The following is a 22,257-nucleotide window of genomic DNA, read 5'->3' as shown; positions in this document are numbered from 1 at the left end:
ACTCCTCTACCAGCAAACACATCCAGGCACAGCCAAGTGAGCCTTTTCAAAAAATACAAAATATTTTTTAAAATTGCCCATATCAAAAAATTAAATAATTCTGGCTGCCAGACCATGTGTCTGATGAAGTTGAAATTTAAAACATATATTCCCCATCACTACTGGATCATTAATTTTAAGTTTCAAATCCTTGATTAAGCAGTTCCAGAGAAAACATTATTTAATATTTTCTTCAATCCAATATGGCTGCCAAACCATGTGACCTATCAATTCTTCCTTAAAAAAAGTATACACCCATGGGTTGGGGAACATTTGTGTGAAGTTTCCCCTCGATTTGTCCAGCCGTTTGTGGAGAAGAAGATTTTTATAGGTTTTAGGGTAAATCCAGTATGGCTACCAAACCATGTGACCTATGTCATCATGTGTGTGAACCTTTTTTTCCTCATGGATAGGCGGTCATACGTGTAAAGTTTCGCCTCAATTTGTTCAGCCATTTCAGAGAAGATTTTTTAATGTTTTTATATATATCTGCCAAATCACATGACTGATGATGTCGTCAATTTCTTTTCTGTGAACTATTATATATATATATATATATATATATATATATATATATATATATATATATATATATATATATATATATATATCCACTGGGACCATACTCTCTGCAGAGCGTTGTTGCTGCCTAAGCAGTCTCCTTGGCTATTGGGTACAATTCTGGACGGGTCGCCACTCCGACACAGTATACCAGCATGCTGGCACTCATTTTGCCGACCTCGGAAGGATGACAGGCAGAGTCAACCCCACCTGGTATTAATTCAACAGCCGAGTGGGATTTGAACTCAGGATCCTCGGATCCTAAGCCCACCACCCTAACCATTAAGCCAACACCAGGCATATATATATATATATATATATATATATATATATATATATATATATATATATATATATATATATATATATATATATATATATATATATATATATATATATATATATATATCTGCCAAATCACATGACCGATGATGTCATCAATTTCTTTTCTGTGGACTATTTTATCCCCAGATGACCCTCAAAAATTTTCATACTGATCAGATGTAGCATTCTACATATGCAATTTTGACGTCATAACGGAGGCACCTATGACGTAAAAAAAAAAAAAATTAAAAAAAAAATCACTCATGCCCCATGAGGCGTATTGCTATGTGCCAAGTTTCAATTTTTTCCTTGGTGTGGTTTCAGAGATGGAGGTCCAAAGCTTTTCCGTTTTTCCAACACTAGTGCGTGCCCCTACGTGCGTGGCCGTACGTGCAAAAAAATAAAAATAAATTCAAACCGCGTGCCAGAAACAACAACCGCACATTCGCTCTCGCACATTCGCTGTTCCTTCGCTCTCGCATGCCCTACGTGCGTGGCCGTACGTGCGTGGCCATACGTGCAAAAAAAAAACTTTCAAACCGCGTGCCAGAAACAACTACACAGGCCGTTCCTTCACTCTCGTGTGCCCGTACATGCAAAAAATAAAAAAAATAAAAAAATAAAAACTTTCAAACCGCGTGCCAGAAACAACAACTACACAGGCCGTTCCTTTGCTCTCTCGTGCCCGTACGTGCACGGCCTTACATGAAAAAAACAAAAAACTTTCAAACAAACATGCAGGCCATTCCTTCGCTCTCGTAAACGATGACTGGATTGGGGCATTGTGTTTATCTATAAATGCGCATAAGAAATCGAGAAATTATTCGAATACAATAAGTCATCACTATCCGGAAGTCCGTACGTTGTAACCAGTAATGGGGAACGCGGCTGAGGATCTCTTCCCCAACGGCCACGCCTACGCAGCAACGTATCCTGTCATTGGTAACTAAATGGCACCCTTTCTCCATCGACCACGCCTACGCAGCAACGTGTCCTGTCATTGGTTTGGTAAATAAATGGCCATAACTTGGGAACCACTTGTCCGATTAATATCAAACCTTGAAAACGCACACTCAGGTCCCCAGCAATATACCTGGCAAGTTTCAATTAGATCGGACCAGTGGATGTCGAGAAACAGCGGTCACAGACACACACACAGATTGCTGGAATTATAGAGAGATGGATGCCAAACCACGTGACCTATGATTTCAAAATTATGATTAAAACATTCTACACGAGTAGTCGCACCAATGGTGCAAATTTCGTCTCAATCCGTCAAGTGGTTGTGGAGAAAAACATGAAAGTTCTGTGCGGACAAACAGACAAACAAACAAAGGCACATAAATGCAATACCCTCTCCTTCAGCGAGGGTAACAATTGCAATACCTTAAAAAAAGGTTTTAGAAATTCAAAATGGATTGGTTCCACTATTACTGCTACTTTCTTTTTGTATACATTTTCGAGGCTTGTATGAGAGCTAACATACAATGCATAGCAAGGGGGTGGGGGGGGGGCATGAGAAAAGAGGGGTGGGAGAGGGAAGGACAAAACAGTGGGGAACAGAGACATTAGGAGATCTGTGGAAAGGAGAGGAATGGGTCTGGGAACATGGGGTACACAAGATGGACATTACAGGGACTTTCAGGAAAGAAAGCAGGGAATTTGAAGGAGGTGGGTTTGAGGTAGATTAACGGGGGTAGAAAAGATCAAGGTTTTGGATGGGGGAAGATAAGAGGTGGTGGTGAATAACTGTTTTGAAGACCTGGAGGGAAGAATGGGATTGAAGAGTGTGGGAGTTTATTCCAACGGTGGGGAAAAAGATGAATGAAAGTGTGAAGGTGAGCAGTGATTCGTGATTTTAGTATTCTTACCAGAAGGGGGTTGCTGGCAGACCTTGAGCACCCTGCGGAAATATGGGGGTGGGGGGGGGGCGGGACCAGAAAGGAGACGGCGGAAGACAGAAAGATCCAAAGACTCAGCCTCATCATGGAAGATACCAATGATCCTAAAACTTCTTCTCTAATGGTCCCTATTAATCTCACTTTCATTTGCGGGTTGGGTGGGGAATGCTTCTCACCAAAGTCTTTCATAAAACAGCTGGCCAGGCCTAATATTAGACTTCCAAACACAAATGTATTGTGTAAAACTCACTGCAAGTTGGCCACACAATTGAAAAAGGAAAGAAGGTGGAATTTAGAACAAAGGCAACAAGAGCGATAATGGCTTTGCCTTACATGTCTCTCCTACGAGTCCCAATGAATGTTCAGGAGATTAAAAAAAAAAGTTTGCTTTTACGCACACTCGAGCCGATACCGGAACCAAAACGGAGAAGAAGAAACTCTCTAACCCACCATGTTTCGTCCGTTTCGAGGCTTTGCCTATTTCATATTAAAAATAACCTGATGCACATACATGAAGCAAAAACATGCGTACTGCATATGTTCATATATAAAATACATCGTGGTTATATACCTGGGATCATTCCAATTGCATTGGGCCACAGATTAACACCCAGGCCTAAAGACCGAGGCCTGCCAATCTATGCTGCTTCATGCAATGGCAGCACATGATTTTATTGGGGTGGAGTCATTGCAGCTGTCCAGCCAATGGTTGTAAAGCAGAGGGGTGGAGTTGAGGAAGCTGAACACTGACTGATGCATACTGTGTGATATTTTCTCAGTCCAAAAAGAGCATAAGTCTGTGAAAAATTGACGAAACGCCCTGGAACGCGAACCTTGTTCTGTAACTTATCATATTAAAACCATGTACCAAGTTTCAGTTGAATATGTTAAAGGGTATGGAAAAAAAAGGTCTGAAAAAACCACAGGTGGGACGGACGGACGGACGGATGGACAGACGGAGAGCAACCCTCTAGACCCCTCCGGTGAACCTCGTCGGGGAGTAATAACAAGTAGACGAGGAAACATTTTAGTGCAAGCATATTCATTTTTAGCTCGCCTGTTCGAAGAACAGAGAGCTAAAGCGATACCCCCGCGTGAGCGTGAGCGTGAAAATGTTAAAGTTTTTGTTGCAAGTTATTTACTTTCTAATGTTTTTATCAACCACACTATTTTTTACTGATTACAATATACAAATACATATATTGCTTTAAAATTATTTGGATCAGACTTCACTGCAATGCTTTATAAAAAAATATTATTAGACTAGTCTTTTAAAAACGATAAATGTATAAACAGGCGAGCATTGGGTGGCTTTGGACACCAACTCTGGTTTTTATCCCCCGCCGCGTGACGGAAGGGGGATATTGTTGTCACCCAGGTCATCCGGCTATCCGTCCGTCCGTCCGTCCAGGCGTCAACATTTATAGCTGTGAGTGCGATAACTCATAAACTGTTCGCCATATCGATTTGAAATTTGGGTCACACATGTACCACCTGAAAGGGAAGAACCGTATTGATTTTGGGCGTGGTCGGATCCAAGATGGCCGACTAGGGTGGCCATCTTGAAAAAAAATGTTTTTTGTAATAAATGGAAAAACGCTTATCTGATTTCAATTATTTTTGGTTGCTACGTTCTTCACCCCTGGGGAACTTTTTCGAGATGATGACCAAATGGTGTCTTGTTTCCAATTCACCTCCCTCATTATCTGGAATATGTATGACCTTTTTCATTCAATGGCGGGGGATTCCCCATCTCTGATGGTATATTTATAGCTTTGGCACACTATGCAATGGGAACGTATGGGCAAGCAAGACAGAGGAAGCCACACATATTGCGAGTGTAGAAGAACGCCATGTTCAAGCGCTCAATATTGGGTTGCTGTAAACACTCAACATGGGTTTATATCTGTGTAGTGTAAACTGTAAATGTGAATTTGAGTCAAACACTTAATTTGGCCTGTTTTCTCACTCAGAACAACTATTTGAACATGAATTGCAATCCAAGTGCAGTTGAACAAGCTATCCAACCCCATTTGTGCAACAGTACACACACTCTCCTCTGAACTATCCAGCCTGGGTTTGAATCCCGACCCAGCTATAAACTGTCGCCCTGGTGTTTCACAGATGGGGTGATTCATCAATGTGTGTGCCGTCCCTCAGATGGACGTTAAATGGAAATCACATCTGGGAACATTAGTCGGTGGACATTAAAGATCCCGCAGTGTCCTTTGCAAAGAGTGTGTGAGCTATCGCCAGCACCCTGACCAAATTCTAAATTCCTGCCCCGAATTCCTGGGTCGAATAGAGACAACAGACGGGATACCCATTTAACAAACCTTAGTTGGTGGACGTTAAAGTTCCTACGGTGTCTTTTGTGAAGAGTAAGTGAGCTATCGCCGGCACTGACCAAATTCAAAATTCCTGCCCTCTCTTCCTGTGTCAGAGTGGTGATCCGTCCAGGATTGTAACCCTAGCCAAAAGCAACTGCTTCAGCAGCACCAATGCCCTGTGTAGAATGTTGAGCATGGATCATGATGTGATACATTTGTGCATACAACAGACAGCAGAACAAAAAGTAAAGAAGAGATCTTAAAAGACATTTGGTTGGGATTATTCAAAAATATACAATCAGCGCAATCTGAAAAGTTCAACCGTAAATTGGATGGAAACAGACAGGGCCACAAATATTATTATTTCTCACAAACATATGTTTGGAGAGGGGGGTTAGATATTACCATTGAGCAGATAGGAATGTATAGAGTAGCATGGTTCATGTACGTGTAGTTGGCCCATCTTGATGTAGTAAGTAGAGACACGTCAACTTAAGGAATGTTTTGTTTGAATGTGCACCCTATCGGGGGTGTTGCGTGGTCATAATTAGTTAGGGATTATGGTTAAGGAAATTGTGCGTGTAAGTGTAACCCTTATGTAAACCTCAACCGGGGGCGCTGGGAGGCATTGCAAGAGGAAGAGAGGGGCAGAGTGTGGATCACCTCGAGAGTGAGGGGAGGAGTGTTTTCTCGCCTGCAGGGGCAGAGATTTAGACGCTTCCCAAGGGGCGAAGCTCAGATCACCGAGAGGGGGCGGAGCGTTGTCTGGGGGGAATAGGGAGGAGTGAACAAGAGTGTGGTTGGTCTGAGGGGAATGGCGAACATGACATAGAGCGCTGAGTGCTGAGGTAAAACGGAACAAAAGTTTGAGGACAACGGGAGTTGAGGGGAGTTAACTGGAGGGAGGAGAGCTCAAAGGAGATTATCCAGTTTGCCTGCCTTCGCCCTGTGCTTGTTTGCCTGCCGCCTGTTCGTGGTCCTCCCCATCACCTCCTAATCCCTTCTCATCGCCTGCTCCTTCACCTCCACTAGCACCAGAGCTGAGTCCCCCGGTTTTGTCCCTTTCCCATCTGAGAGCGAGTCCAGACTGAGGCGCCTTAAATTTCTTTGGATTCATTTTTATTCACATTGTATATAATTATTTATTATCGATTCGGTGTTCCCCCTTTCTTCCCTATCCCAACCCGCCATCATCTCCTCGTGATCACCATTCCCTGATTTACTGCTTGTGGTTCAGAAATAAACCTGTTGGTTTTAAAAGAGCGAAGGTTCGTGTGTCTCTCCTCAGTTCTCGCGTGCTCAAACCCTCGATTAATTTGGAATGTCGCCTGATTGAGTAAAAAGCCAGATCAGCTCATCCGTCAAGCGTGTTAATTAATTGCTAATTAATTAAGCGGTTAATTAATTAACAAGCGGTGTTAATTGATGTGGACACGACAATGTGTAAATATGGCTTGATGACATTGTGTTGGTGTGCGATGGAAAACGTTGTGATTTTTCCCAGCCAATCAAGACCCACAAAGGCAAGATGTGGCAGCCTCCATATAAATTAATGAGGAATTCAATTATAATTGCATTTGCTGTTTCGAGGTGTATTTTTTATTTATTAATTTTTTCACAGAAAATCATGAACAGCAACATTTATATAATGAATTATTGAGTTTAGTTTCCATGTAAATAGGGCTAATGTTGATACTCTACACATTGTACATTGCCAAATGAAAAACAACAACAAATCAACAACAAATCCACAATAACGAAAAACAATATCCACTGAAATTAAAATTTGATCCTATCATTTGTTGCAAAATCAGAATCTTTAATTACTCTCGCTATCAAAGGCGGGAGGAGGTTATATTGTTACGAATTTGGAAGTTTACTGCACTCAACATACAGGTCTTATAGCTCAGTTATATTGATAAGTAAATGTGGATAGATAGCTTCCTTTCCCTTGTCTAATGGGAATAAAATGTACGTGTGCTGTGCGTTATTTTAATAGTTAGGATTTTTACACCCCTTATAACAACAACACACCTTCACCTCGCTTCCTCACACCGACGCCATTGTCAATGCACGTTCCACCACGTACGTGGGCAGAGTTTCCTCGGTCACCAGAGTTCCGACTCCGCCCCAGAGAGATGGAATGTTCCCTGCGACCAATGAGAGGCGAGACGTCTCAGACATCGACTTTCTCACGAACCCCGGACCAATGGGAGGCGAGACGTCTCAGACGGCGATCCTCCCCACGACACCCCAGTCCACAGGAGAAATGCAATATAAGAAACGCCAGGGCCTTGGAAGGAGCGTTAGGGTTGGGCGATCGAGTTCGAGGTGCCGGAGATCGACTCGTCTGATCTGGTCGGCTTGGCAGTGCTTGGGTGATCTCTTGTCTCATCCACCTGGCGTGTTTACGTGTTCCCCTCCCACACTATTATAAATAAATATCCATTTGTTGAATGTATCAGCTCGTTTTTGTGTTTTCTTCATTGGTTTGGCCTGGTGTGTGTTGAGAATTAGCAAGGCCGTTCGGGCCGGTAAATTGTTCATTTGGTCCGGTGCGGCTTTGGTAATTCCGCTCAGTTATGCCGGATCCGAGTTTCGGATCCGATTCCGGGATAGCGAATCGATTCGGACAAAGTCAGCCGAGGGTGTGGTTTCCCCGGTAGTTGGACGGCGTGAGTACTTAGGTAAATTGGAGTTCGACAAGCGGACCCTACCTCATGCCGTCGAAATATTGGCGACCACGGTCCTCTGTGACCCGTGACCTTTCGGAGTTGTCCGAGTCACGACCTAAATTCCGGGTGTTTGGTGGAAACGACTCTACTGCTCCACCGAAACTCGGCCCCATAACGATATTTCCCCCCCTGTCTGTCTGTGAGCAGGATATCTCAAAAAGTTTTGGACAAATTTGGATTAAACTTGGTGGACAGGTTGGGTGTGTGATGAGGATGAATCGATTAGATTTTGGTGAAGATGCGGTTCTAGATCCAAGAATTAAAAAAAAAAAATTAAGTGATTCTTCATCATTGAGAGATGGGGCCTAAAATGATATTGAGCATGATATTTCAAAAAGTTGTGGATGGCTTGTGACAAAACTAGGTGGACGAGTTGGGTAGGTGATAAGAACAAGCCAATTCGATTTTGGTTCAGGTCCGGATGTAGATCCAGCCCATCAGTGGGATACAAAACGTAAACTGTTCAGCCTGGCAGAGGTATGCGCTCTCCCAAGTACCCTTCGAGTTACAATTGCAAATATAATCTGTATTAATCATCATCTCTCTGCTTTCTGCATTTCAGATACATATGGAGAACATGATGCAATATGAAGAAAATACAGCAACAACAATGAGAAACAGCAGGGAGGAACAATCTGACTGCCATGGAAAGTGGGGTGGAAATCCAGTATGTTTCTGGAACCCACTTTACTATGAGGTGAATGGCCTCCCGATGCCTGCGAAAGCAAAGCAGCTGATAACAGGAGTTCCACTTCCCTTACCGCCAAGAAATGTCCTGCATCATCATACTCCCTCAATAAGCTGGGATAACAACCAGAATGATCATAAACGATGGCTTCAATGTGAAGATACAAGAAGAGACATGAGGAAAAGTTTCCTCTCGATCCAATGGCCACTGACACGCTACCACTCTGATGAAACACTCACTTCACTTACAAAGGTCTTTTACCATAAAGAGCTTTCATCACACACGTTACATTCTGGTGGAGGTTCAGACTCTGCATTACATGTCCAAATGGGGACAGCCTCCCAGGACTTGACAAAAACATTGTACTCTACGTTAACCCATGAGCCAAAAAAATTGTCTGCAAGTGAGGCATCATTAGTGGGGGAGGAAGAGGACCTTCCTTTCTTGTGTGACAAGGGACAGCCAGTTCCCTGCATCTCCAGCCCGCAAATTTCGTCTGAGGATGATGAAGAAGTTGTTGAGTCCAACAGGAACAGCAGTCCTGAGGCAAATTTGTCCAAGGCTTCTCCAAACACTGAAATACAAATTCAGCATCGAAGAAACAGACTCTCAGATATGGCTGATGGAACAATGTCGACCAAAGTACTTGGGACCATGCGAGGAGTTTTCAGTGCATTTCAAACTCGTCAGAAGCGCCTGCACCAGAAGATCATAGTGCTGGCACATGATAAACGCTCAACACTTGGAAAGAGTGTGCACGAGTTTGTCACAGCCATGCAGGAACCATCCAACTGCAACTCCAGCACAGGAATGCTGAAAAGCATGTGCTCATTCCTAAATGACCTGAAAACAGATCTCATGTCATCTGGTGAGCTGGAAACTTCATTGCTCAGCTGTCTTGATCAGGAAGCTATCGGTGAGTGGAATATGATATTGTTACATTGGAGGGGGCACAAAATAGGTAGAATGTTAAGTTAACATGGTTCATGTGTTCGGGTAGGCGAGAACATTTTCTCTAACCAGGGACCTGTTAGAGTGAAGTAATCCTGTTCTTCTGGATGCCATGAGAGGCGGTATGGTTGACTTGGGAATTAAACAGGAAAGTGTAATTCATACATGTCTTCGAGGTAAACCAGACAAGACGCCAGGCAAGGTAAGGAGATAGTTGTGTCAACATCCCGTGTGTGGTTTTTAAAAATCTCCCTGTGCCCCGTGATGGTTTGTGGGGCACCGTGACGCCAGCCAACCCGTGGGATGTGAACAGGTGGCAGCAACTGCGTGCCACATGATTGGAATATCTGGGTTGGAAACAAGGGGTGCTCGGGTGCTGTGAGCATCACCATGGGGGAGGTAGTAAAAGGGGTTGAGCACGGGGCAGTAAGAAGTCAGAGGGAGTGGGTACGAGTTGGAGTCGGGAGTCGAGTTAAACGTGTGAGGCTGTCTCTTTGAAGCCTGGGCAGTGGTGGTCTCTCTCTTTCTCTCTGGTGTTGAGGCGCCACAAAATTTATCTCTTGTTGTGTCATCGGAGAGCTGATCCATGCCTTCCTGATTCCCGTGCTGCCCGTAATAGAACCTGCTTCCATGCCCATATCCTTTAAGACCTTGCCTACTCTCTCCCTCCACCACATTGTGAGTAAATGAAAGATCGTGTGCTTGTGGCATCCTAGTTTTATATTGCTATATTAACTCCTATCCACCTACGAGACCTTTATCTGCAGCTTGATGCAGTACTGCTCTCCTGTGCCTCACACTTTGCTCAGCTTGACATCATGGAAAGCAAGGCCTTCAAGATTATTGGAATCTACCGCGATGAAGCTGAGTCTATGGGACTATCACTTCACCATCAGAGACAGCTCAGTGGTCTCTTTGTCATCTACCACCTCCTTTCTGCTCATGCACCCTCTGCTCTTTCCATGCTTTATCCCCCCCCCCCCCCCGGTTTCAACAGGGCACACATACTCCACCATCAACCCTGTTCTGGATAAACAACCAAAATCCAGGATCACTGCTCAACTCCACTCATTCGTTCCTCTTTTCTCCCATCTGTGGAACAAACTTCCACATCCTCTTCAATCTCATCATTCCCTCCAGGTCTTTAAGACAGCTGTTCATCACCATTTCAGATCATCCCCAATCCAAAACCCTCGTTAACCCCACCCCCACCCCCAACCAATCCCTCCTCCTTCCAACTTTTTAGTTTTCCCTTGTGAGAGTTTCCTTCAGTATCCATCTTATCCACCCTCTGCATCCTAACCCTGCCTCTCAATCCTCCCCACACCAACTGTTTGTTCACATCTGCCTCTATCTTGGACTTCAACTCTGCTGTTGATGTTGCTCCCTCTCTCAACTGTTTCTTTTATCCTGTTGTGTCCTGATCCATCAGTATACCAATTCTAGCCCTTCCACAAGCCTCGACAATGTGCAAAAAAAAAAAGAGTATCAATTCCTTTCTCTATTTTTTCATCGTTTCAGTCCATCTGTTGTCCCAGGATTCACTGTTGTTGTCATCCTGTGTCTAGAAATAAACCTTTACTTCTTAAGAGACTCGATTCCTGCATTCCTCCGCATGCAAACCGTTTCCGCACGATTGATAAATTCCTGGGGTAGGTTAAAATTGGAAAAACAAACCCGTTTTAAGAGACCAGTGGGATAAAGGTTCCGACTGGGGGAAGCTTCGTTTTCCTTTTGAATCCATCCATCCATCCATTGGGACCATACTCTGTACAGAGCTCTGGTGCTGCCGAAGCAGTCTCCTTGGCTATTGGGCAGAATCCTGGATGGGTCATCACTCCGACACAGGATACCAGCGAGCTGGTACTCATTTTGCCAACCTCGGAAGGATGACACTCTTTGAATGTGGCTTGATTTAATGCGGCCATCCGCAATGCACATACCTTTGGCAAGGTGGGGGAAGCGTTAGCATACCTGTCAATGCCACAATATTATCTGCGGTATTGATATATATATATATATATATATATATATATATATATATATATATATATATATATATATATATATATATATATATATATATATATATATATATATATACATACATACACAAACGAATGATTATCAAGATGAAGATTGGAAGCAACTTCGAAAAAGTTTTGCAGTGTGCATGTGTGTATGTTGTTGCGGTTCTGGAAACGGCATCCCTCTAAGGCAATGGCATCCATCATATAGTGGTCCCCAGACAGTTATTTCATTAATATACGTACAGTTAGACCTTTCCCTCATGTCTAATGGGTCAAAAGGGATGAAGTGCATTGTGTGGATCTCATTGGTCTGATCATATCTCTATCTTCATTCCTACTCTTTTCCTCTTATTCCTGAAATAAATCAAAGCAGGCACTGTATTGAGACAGCCACCTGTGAAAACTGCTGCCACACCTTTCACTATAAGAATGCGTCTTCGTGGAGGCTGACAGTAGAAGAAAACAATAACAACCTCCACCACCAGACTGCACGGAACGTGTGCAGCACAGCGATAACCTCCAACCACTGTTCAGGACGCACGCGGCACGTTCTTTTCAACCCATTTCTGCATCTAATAATTGTATCCAATCCTTTCCTTCAATCCATGACACAGATTAGGACAGGCACCGTGCACACCACCATCTGTGAAGATCACCACTGTAAAAGATAACCACATGCACAATGGCAGACCCGTGCACAGCCCTGTGATAATTTATCATCGTACACAGAACGGGGCATGAATAGTACACATCTTCATTCGGGTCTGCGCGCTGATTACAATGGCATCTTACCATCACATTGTATGGGACATGCATGGCGCACATCTCTGTTCGGGTCTGCGCACTGGTTCAGGACGGCGTCTTACCGTCGATTCTCGCTCGCCACCGCAGCCACCAATGTCTCCCGTGGACGGCAGACATACTTCTGCACCTCCGCCTCAATGAAGCTGCCACCAAGCAGGGGCATGCTGTGCGGCCTGGATCGCTAGTGCCGAATGGCGTACGGACAAAGCAGGCGCATTGGTCAGCGCCAACCGTGGAGCACCGCCGAGGGTGCCCCAGCGGGTATGCGAGACTGGCACGGCCCTCGGCCAGTCGCTGGAGCACGGGCCGGGAGTTCGGTGCAAGGCAATTCATATCGCGGGGTTTGGAGCGAGACCATCCCGCAGCCCGGACATTTCTTGGCAGATGTAAAGTAAGGCCGCTTCCGGCCATGACGGTCGGGTCGTGTGGTGGGCGGAGCCCAATGGGAGCGCTCGATCCGGGTGATGACGCATCGCTTCATGGCGTCACCCCGCCCTGCACCACATGGTCGATAAAGGATGGATCGCGAAGCCGTGCAGAGTCGTGGGAGTTGTCGGCGTCGTTGTCATTGTCGTGGACATCCTCATCTTCCTTGCTGGTTTTGGATCAGTCTCTGCGTGCTGCCCCATCTTCTCCTCCACCCACTCGCCGCTGGCTCCACCAACCCACCTGATCCTGTCTGTCACTCCGCCCACTCGCTCTTGACTCTGCCTTCTCCACCCACTCGCCACTGGCTCCACCCAAAGTTCCTTCCTCACGCCTGACAGGCGCGCCCATTCTCTGGATCGGCGCGGACGCTGCACCGTGGCCAAGCAAGAGACGATGCGCCAGCGGTCAGGGAGGGATCATCCAGTGGAGCATTCCCCCAAAATGTACTGGGTACCGCGGTCAGTCAATCATGCAAGTTCTTACGAGGCCGTTAGCCTCGTCTCTTCTTTTTGCTCATTATCTCTTCTTTATCGGGTGTGTGTGTGTGCGTGTGTGTGTGTGTGTGTGTGTGTGTGTGTGTGTGTGTGTGTGTGTGTGTGTGTGTGTGTGTGTGTGTGTGTGTGTGTTATGGCGCCTTTCCTCGCTTAAGTTAAGATTGCAGAAGAATTATATCGGGATAAGTCTGCTCTGTGTCTGCTTTTGTAAGTTGCTTGTTTTATTGTCCCATCTCACATTTCTTTCCATCTCTACTTACACACAACAATAAACTCTATTCATTGTGGCACATACTTTTCCTTGCCTGCCTGTAATAAATGCTTACGTCAAAATGTTCCCAGCTAGTTTTTGTCTTTTCTTTCATTGATCCAGCATGGTCCGTATCCTTGCCAAGCCAGGACTTGATTCCCAATGATCCGTTATGTTAGCTGGTACGTCCATGCCAGTGTCGCTCAGCAGCATCTAACCCGGTAAGGTGACCCAGTTCTGACAAGGCGTACCCAGGGCGTGTCCCCCAGTAATTAGGTCACATGATTATAATTAGGTAACCAATTTAGACGAGACAGAGGACCCTAAGTCACGTGGTTGAGTTATTGGCGTTCACGGTCGGTTAGTGACCCTCCACATCACGGAGTTATCCGTGTGCGACGGCCTGCGATTCTGGGGAGTCTAGTGAGAACCCGAGATAGCTTCCCCCAACAATATATATATAGTTACGAATTCGCACCAACCGGCGTGCGAACGACCGCTTTTCACTAATAGTAGCCGCTCGCCCACCGGACGGACAATTCAATCGTGACCTTCCGGAACAATGCCGGAACCCTGTCACGGGTGGGTCTTCAACCCCACCACGGCCTAGCCAATTTTCTACCCGCGCAAAATAGGGTCAATCGCCGAATATCGATATACCTAAGAGTAGGGTAAGAATACTGATTCTGGCTCACTTTTCCCCATGTAAATGAATGGGGGATTTTCAGCGATTTATATTTTTTTTCCCTAAAAATAAACCCCCCTTTTTATCCCAAGGTATATTTATTTGTCTCCCCTTTTAACTTGGAGGTTGAACCTCATTGAATTGAACACCTGAGGGTTGAACAGCTCACTCATTGAACCTATAAAGATTTGTTCATTCTCAAATTCCTTCAATAGTTTAATTTTCTTTGCACAATAATCCCCATCTAAAATATTGACAAACAAAACATTTGAATCTTTATATTTTTTAAGATACCCCTTTTGTGCCATTACGAAATGATAAACTTCTCTTAATGCTCTTGTTTGACCACCTCCTGAGCCACATATCATTTTGAGATTATAGTAAATTGTTTTTTCATTGTTCAATTGATAACCATCAAAGTTTTCAGTCCATTCAAGGATATTCATTTTTTTCTTTACATCCTCTAACTTACTAGTTTTTAAATTAATTCGCTTCTTTGTTTTATTTACTTTTGTTTTAGTTATTTTTTCAATAAGACTTATTTGATATTTTTCACATTCATTATGTTTTCCATTTATATACCAAGACTGAGATTTTCTCCACTCTTTAGTTTGATTAATACTTGGTTTAACCATTTATATATTGTGAAAAACCACAAGTGTAGCCCTTAAAAACCCTAACCCATCTTCCCATCGTTAAAACATAATCTATTTTATACACTCTATCATACAATATCCATATGGAACACAATCTATTCCATTATCTAAAATAAATCTCTTATCATCAAAGGCTCCTAATGCCTTTTTATTTACTTCTTCACTATATATGTTATGTTTATAACTTCTTATTGTATTCATTTTCCTATATTCTTCTTTCTTATTCATCAAACAATTATAATAATTTCTAAAAGTTATTGATTTCTTTATTACATATTTCTTTATTCCCTTTAACCTCTTATCAATCTGTTCACCATACTTATAAGCATATGCCTTTGCTCTCAATCCAATAAACTCACTCATTACTTTTCCACCCAACTCATCCTTAAACTTACCAATAACCTTTTCATTCTTTTTGGAAAATAACTCACTCTTCTTGCTGAAATTACTTGTATCATATACTCCAATATTTTTCTTCATATCTTCATAAACATCATCAGTTTTTATATCTAGGATAAAACTATCAGTATCCATATACAACAATGAAACATTTTCACCATACTCTTTCTTTAAGTCATTATACAAATAATCATACATCAATATCTTTGATAAATCAAGAACTGCTGTTCCAATATAAATTGGTTTATCCATTACAATACTTTCCTTTTTCATATGAATTGCAGAAAAGTTCTCTGAAAAAACCTCTTCTTCTCTCAAAACTTGGTTTATTTATCAATCTCAAGCTTCTTTCCAAGATGTTGCGAATCTAATGTTTTGCCTGTTTCTAACATTTTCCATAGTCTTTCCAAATACAGCATTATTCATTAATTTATAAAAGTCCCCTTCAAATTTTACTTTTGTATTTGCTCTCATATCTGTATTGAATTGAATATACTTTTTCACCCAAGGACTTTGTTTAAATTTTAAAACTCTATGAATTTTAGCTACTCTCAATCCTTCTCTCAAAAACTGTTTTAAGCTTCTCTGATGCAAAACATATCCCTCTTTATCATAGAATGTTGTTAATAACTTTTCTGTTGATTTACCTTTAATATTAAAACTTTTATGATAATCACTTAACCATTCTTTCTTTGGAGGTACATTATCACATGCAAAAGGAAGATCTTTATGCTTATTATGAAGATCACTGGTACCTCAAATCAACTTCAAAATAATAACCTTCTTCTTCGTCATTCAATTCCTCTTGAGAAGAAATAACAATATTCATCAAAGCCTTTTCATAATTCTTTTCTTCCACCCACTCTAATTTACCATAAGGTAGAGATTGAGACATTGCCCATCCATACAAATTATTAGTATCAAAATACATCAAATAATTACTATCTTTTCACTATCATAATTTGGGAGATATTTATTATTTGCTTTAGCATATCTTTTGAACATACTTCTGATATTCCACCTCTCTTGGACTTCTCAATCATCAAAAGCATATCCACATCACTGATTAAATCTATATCTTGTTTTGTCATTTTCAACATTGCACTCCAAGCTAAACCAGGAGCTGTGAAATAGTGGGCAGGATCTAACCCATAACAATTTTTATTATGACAGAGTGATCTAAAGCTTCAAACACATCAGCTAACAATAAAACATCTGTTTTTAGATATAAATCGTGATATTCTCCAAGGTTCTTTATCTTAAATATTTTCCATATTTCTTGTGCGTGTTTATATTCCTTATCACTTATCTCTTCTTCATAAAGGTTATTATAGAAACTTTCTTTTGAAGGAAGTTGTGTTTCTTTAAATCTCATAAATGAATCCATATAATCATAAGGATAAATTCCCTTACTTGTAAGAATTTTCTCTTTACTTTGAATTTCATTCCTTGTTTGAATTTCCTCTCTCGTAAGAATTCCTTCTTAATCAGAATTTCATCTTTAATCTGAATTTCCTCTTTAGTGAGAATTTCCTCTTTGGAAAGAATGAATTAAGATTTGGAAAAGAGTCTGTGGAGCTTAGATTTGATGCGAGGTAGGCTAGTGGTGTTCCCATAAACTTGTAAGAATCTAAAAACCTAATACGAGTTATAGGTTTTGTGAATATCATTTTTGAAAATGAAATATACTTTTGACTTGTGTTTGTTATAGCAGAAATATTCCCTGGTGTTTTTGAAAGTTCATTTATAAATAGATGTGTATCATAGTTGGCGCTGTTGTGAAGAAAGACTGGAATAAAAGAAGGTAATTTATAATTAAGATTACAACAGGAATGAGCGGGACCTCTATATTTACCAGTAAGATGACAATGGTCTCTAACTTTAGACTCCTTAATTTCCCCTCACAAATATGACAGATATTGTTCATTCTAAATTCTAATTTTTCTTCTTTGGTTAATTTCATCGGTTCATTTGTTTCTTTCATTAATTTAGTGAGTCTTATACAATCCTTTTCTAATCGTTTTACAAACTCTTGTGAAGCATTTTTTCCACGATAATGTTCAAGTTTGTTATACTTTTCTCCAACAGATGATTTGATATAATAACAAAAACCACAAGGAATATGTTTTTGATATTTATTTGTATATGGTTCTTTGGATTAGGAGAAGCAGTATTTATCTTTTTAAGGATACATTCAAAATCAGCGTATATCACAAATGGGTGCATGATAGATTTATTATAATCTTCAAAATAAATCTTTTCACCAGGTTTAGGCATTGTAATTACAGCTGATTTATGATTACTACAATATTTTGAATGTTGTTCTAATCGTTCTTTTGTATGAAATGAATTAAGACATCGCTACAAGGATATATTTTTGTTGCTGTTCTGAATACCTGAGAAGAGATTAATCTTGATAAATTATTGATGTATGTGTAATGTGAATTCTTTCCAACACTAAAATATAAAAGGTCAATGTGTGTTTCTTCATTTTTATAGTTGTTTGAAATTTTTAATATTTGAACTTTGTTTGTATCCGTTAATCCATATACATTAATAGAAAGATTATTCTTTTTCTCAAATTTAGGAATATCTGTTAGTGGCATTGGGAATTTAAAATCTTTAATGTCCAAGGTATTCTCATATTTCATATATTGTTTTACTCTTTCTGAATTACATTTTGGTGGATGTAAGTGAGCAAGAACAGACCAGAGAAAACATTTATTATCATTGTTCTTAATATTAACAACTGCCTTCTTTAGTTTTATTTCTTTTGGTAATTCAATATAAGAAGAAGCTTTAAGAGGGTTTGATTTTAGAATGTGTATATCTAAAAAGATGATTTTTTTAATATTGAATCCACTTCCTACCACTGTATTATCAACATCCTCCTCTTGTCTTGATAGTTCTTCATAAACCCCACTATTCAAAAATCTTGAAATGATGTTATAAAATGAAGATCTGTTCTCATATAAGGAGTTTGTTCTTCATCTTGTCTTTTCATATTCATTTTCACTCCCATATAAAACTTTAAAGTTTTTATTTCTTTTTAATGTCTTTTAATAAATTTTTCAACATCGGGTTTCACTATTTCAATTGATTCAGCTATTGATGATGGACCGGGTTCTCCAAATTGAAAAATCCTTATTTTTATATGCCCTTTAAATGCCTCATCAGTGTTTTTAATATAATAGTCTCCCTTTACTTTAAACTCATTTTTCTTGTGTTTTTGTGATTGAAGATGTTGATTATAACTACTCTTCAAAACATCCTTTGAACAGATATCACAATGTTTTCTTTCCAACTCAAGAGGAGATATTTGATGAAATAGATTAAATGTGTGTTTGTTGGTTCGGAGGTGTTTTCTATAATGTTTATATTCGTGATTACAAACATCGCAGTACGTTGTATTCACCATATTTATAGAATAAAACTTTGCTTAAACTAAAATTTTCTTGATGAAAATTTCGTTTAATTTATAGGTGAATCTGTGCTTAAAAACATTTTATCCTCCAACTTTTTCACTTAATAAATACAATGTTTCAAGACACAAAAGACAAGTTTCAATCAATCTCTTCATCTGTTAAAGATACTGAGAAATATGTCAAGGATGTAAAATTGAACAAAGATAAATATAACAACTATTGGATAAAAACTATTATGGTAAATAATATGAGTTCTTCAATTTCCTTCAGTGGAAGGGCTTTTAGTATACCTGGTAGAACATCAATTAAAGTATCTCTAACAAAAGTTTCTCCTCTCCTTCTAGTAATATATTCAAAACTAGAAAAAGCAATGAAACAAGAAAAAGTATCAAAGAACAAAAACCTTATGGATGAAGCTTTAGAAAGAAAAGATAAGACCATCTGTAATATGCAAGGAGAAATTTGTATTTTTTCAACAACCCTAAAGATGTAAATCTTGATGAAATAAAGGATGTTAATATATCAGGTGAAATGACATTTCGTTCAATAGTAGTTAACGATAATTTTAAAATTACCTTTAATATAAAAAATGTTGTCGTTGAATCTGATAATGAAAAAAGTATATCGATATCGATGGTAATATACAACTGAAAGTATAGATGAATTTCAGTTTAAGTAAAGTTTTACTTTATAAATATGCTAGACTTTCCTGATTCTCCATATGACAAATTTGAGAATTGTCCTGCGGTGAAAGACAGGGATTAAACACAGAGTCAAAAGCCTATAAACAATGTATATTCTGTGATTATCTTCTAATTAATGATAATAAAAATATAAAAAGGAAAATAATTCTTTTAGATTTACACCAAAAATGAATTACTTTACAAGATTGATTAGAGAAATGAATGTAAAGTATGAGGATGATAAGACACCTTTCCTTACAAGGGAAGAAACTGAACGTATAAGAGAAATGTTCAAAGGATTGTTGTTGTATATTATTCATGGATGTAATTTTCAGGGAAATATCAACACAAGATATTGTATAAATAAAATAATGGATTATCTTGAAATTAAACCTGAACTTAGGATAAAATATAGAGTTTCTAAAAAAGCTAATAATAAATTAAATAACCTGTTTTTCAAATATATAAATGAATGATTTTTTACCTATTTGGGAAAATAAGATAAAATTTAACAACCATAAAAATCTCCCAAATTCATTAAGATGTCTCATAGTTGGTTCAAGTGGATGTGGAAAAACCTGCTTACTTTTAAAAATGCTCCTCACTCCCAACTTTTTAGATTATGATAATTTAATAATTTTCACAAAGTCGAGTTTTCAACCAGAGTATCAACTACTCTCACAAGGTTTTAATGCTGGTCTTCAAAAAGAAGATATAATAGGTTTATTTAAACGTCAAAAAAACCTAAATGATTATAACATTGAAGATATAATTCAACTATTTTGTGATACACAGAGATGTAAAAGAAATCAAATCTTATAACTTGTATTCTTAGTGATAATACGGATGATATAATTGCCTCCCAAGATTTGGATAAATCAAAAAAGAACCTCAAGTTATCTTTGATGATTGTGTTAATGAGAGAAACCAAACGGTAATGGATAGCTACTACACAAGAGGGAGACATTCTTCTTGTAATTGTATTTATCTTAGTCAATTGTACTTTCAACTTCCTCGTCTGCTCCATCAGAAACAATGCTAATACTTTTATTTTATTCAAGTTAAATTCAATAGATATCAATAATTTTTTGGAGAGATAATTGTTCTACATTATGTAGTAAAAAAGAAATTTGAGGATTATATGAAGCACACGACTGAAAATATAAATATATTGTTGTGAAACAAGATGAGATATTAAGGGATATATTTTTTGTTTTATAAACAATTACATATATAAATGACAACTATTATTATAAATCTTGTGGGTAAATCTGCTTCTGGAAAAAACTTTCATAAATCAAGGTTCTTGTGTAGTACAAATGAGAATATTGTAAATTTACTTAAAAAACACCCCGTGATACGCATTGTATCAACAACAACTAGAGCAATAAGACCTGGAGAAGTAAAAGGTGAAGATTATCACTATATTTCAGTGGAGGAACATATGCGATTGAGGAATGAAGGACAAATATTTGAGGAGGTTTCTCTTGGTACAACAAAATATTCACATTGTAAGAGTGAGTTAAAGAAACTAAAATCTGGTGGTGTTGGGATATTAGAAACTAATCCAGAAGGAACGAGACAAATTATTAAATATCTGAGCGGAGTGAAGATTTTATCATTCGGTTTTGATGTTGATGAAGAAACTCAACACAAACGTATGAAAAGCAGAGATGCAAGGATTAGTGAAGAAGAAATTACAACTCGCATTAATGTTAATAAAGAATTTGATGAAATATTTAAAGAAAAGGATTTATTTGAACACATCTACTTGAATGATGAAGAAAAGGAAAATTTCCCCTGTTGATCTTTACAATTCATTAAATGATATTTTACAATAAATAAATGGATACAAAAGAAAGAGCAAGAAGATTTAAGGAACATCAAGAGTTGGTTTCAAAAGTTGTAAAACAACAGGAAGACATAAAGAAGAAACGCAGACAGAAACTAACGGGCGAAGAAGCATTTGAAAAAAAACAAGAGAAATTTTTTAAACCACTTTTAAAAACTTCCCAAGAAAAATGAAAGATGTTTCCACAGTTCCCACAGTAGAATATACTCCTAGAAAGCTTCAAATGTTAAAAGATTTCAGTCAAATGACGGAGGAAGAATTAGAGCATTTAGGAGAATTAGAATATGATGATGAAGGTTTATTTCAACAACTGGAAGAGATTAATCAACCCCTGATTATATTGTGAATGCTGTTCAAAACAATGAATATTCAGCGGATTCAAAAACCAAAGCAGGACTCATTCCAACAGAACAACCAGCAATATTTCATCTTGTTCAAGAAAAGGTATTGATATTTAATGATGAATTAAGGTTCTTAAGTTCTGCTCAACCCCCTGTTAAACTAACTCCGAGATTAATGTTTCTTCTCACAAAAGATGGAAGACAAGGTTCAACTGTGAGGGATGAATCAAAGTATATTGATAAACCATTGGATATGGAAAATAATGATGATAGAGTATATATTGATTTGCTAAACACTCTAAATTATAAGGTTATTCTTTCTGGTAAAAGTAGGAAGAATGAGAAGGAGAAACACATTATTCAGGCTTTAAGTATCCTTGGTTCAGGTATTAGTTTTCTTCCAAAATGACCCATCGCAATTAGTTAATAGACTGTTATTGTTGTTCGGGCAGTAAGAAGGCTGGAAATAACAATTGTTTTAATGAAGCATCAGCCATTTTAGACCAGTTGATGAACATGAAAATAATTAATAAATCTCAATATAAAGACATTTTAACTCATATTAAATAAGATGAGAAGCACAATCCTGAGTTTTAATTTCACAACAAGCGACCACACATCTTCATTCCCATACCCACTACAACTTGACACAACAAAAGAATATGAGGCATCTTTATTGT

At 39.2% G+C, this 22,257-nt stretch overlaps 1 protein-coding gene across 3 annotated transcripts in view; it reads left to right on the top strand.

The window, feature by feature from the left end:
• Positions 1–22,257, top strand: part of LOC147019636 (ras and Rab interactor 2-like) — a 72,934-nt gene that overhangs the window by 1,473 nt on the left and 49,204 nt on the right. For all 3 annotated transcript variants that reach the window (XM_085894193.1, XM_085894194.1, XM_085894192.1), the window contains exon 2: positions 8,453–9,494. In XM_085894193.1, coding sequence (XP_085750319.1) covers positions 8,459–9,494 — 1,036 coding nt within the window. In that variant the 5' untranslated portion in view covers positions 8,453–8,458. The remainder of the gene's footprint in view (positions 1–8,452; positions 9,495–22,257) is intronic.

This window comes from Eptatretus burgeri, chromosome 9 (assembly GCF_056783735.1).
Source record: "Eptatretus burgeri isolate ZD-2024b chromosome 9, Ebu_testis_v1, whole genome shotgun sequence".
Classification (NCBI taxonomy): Eukaryota; Metazoa; Chordata; class Myxini; order Myxiniformes; family Myxinidae; genus Eptatretus; species Eptatretus burgeri.
Note: the sequence above shows the minus strand (reverse complement) of the source record. Positions and strands in the feature narration are given on the sequence as shown.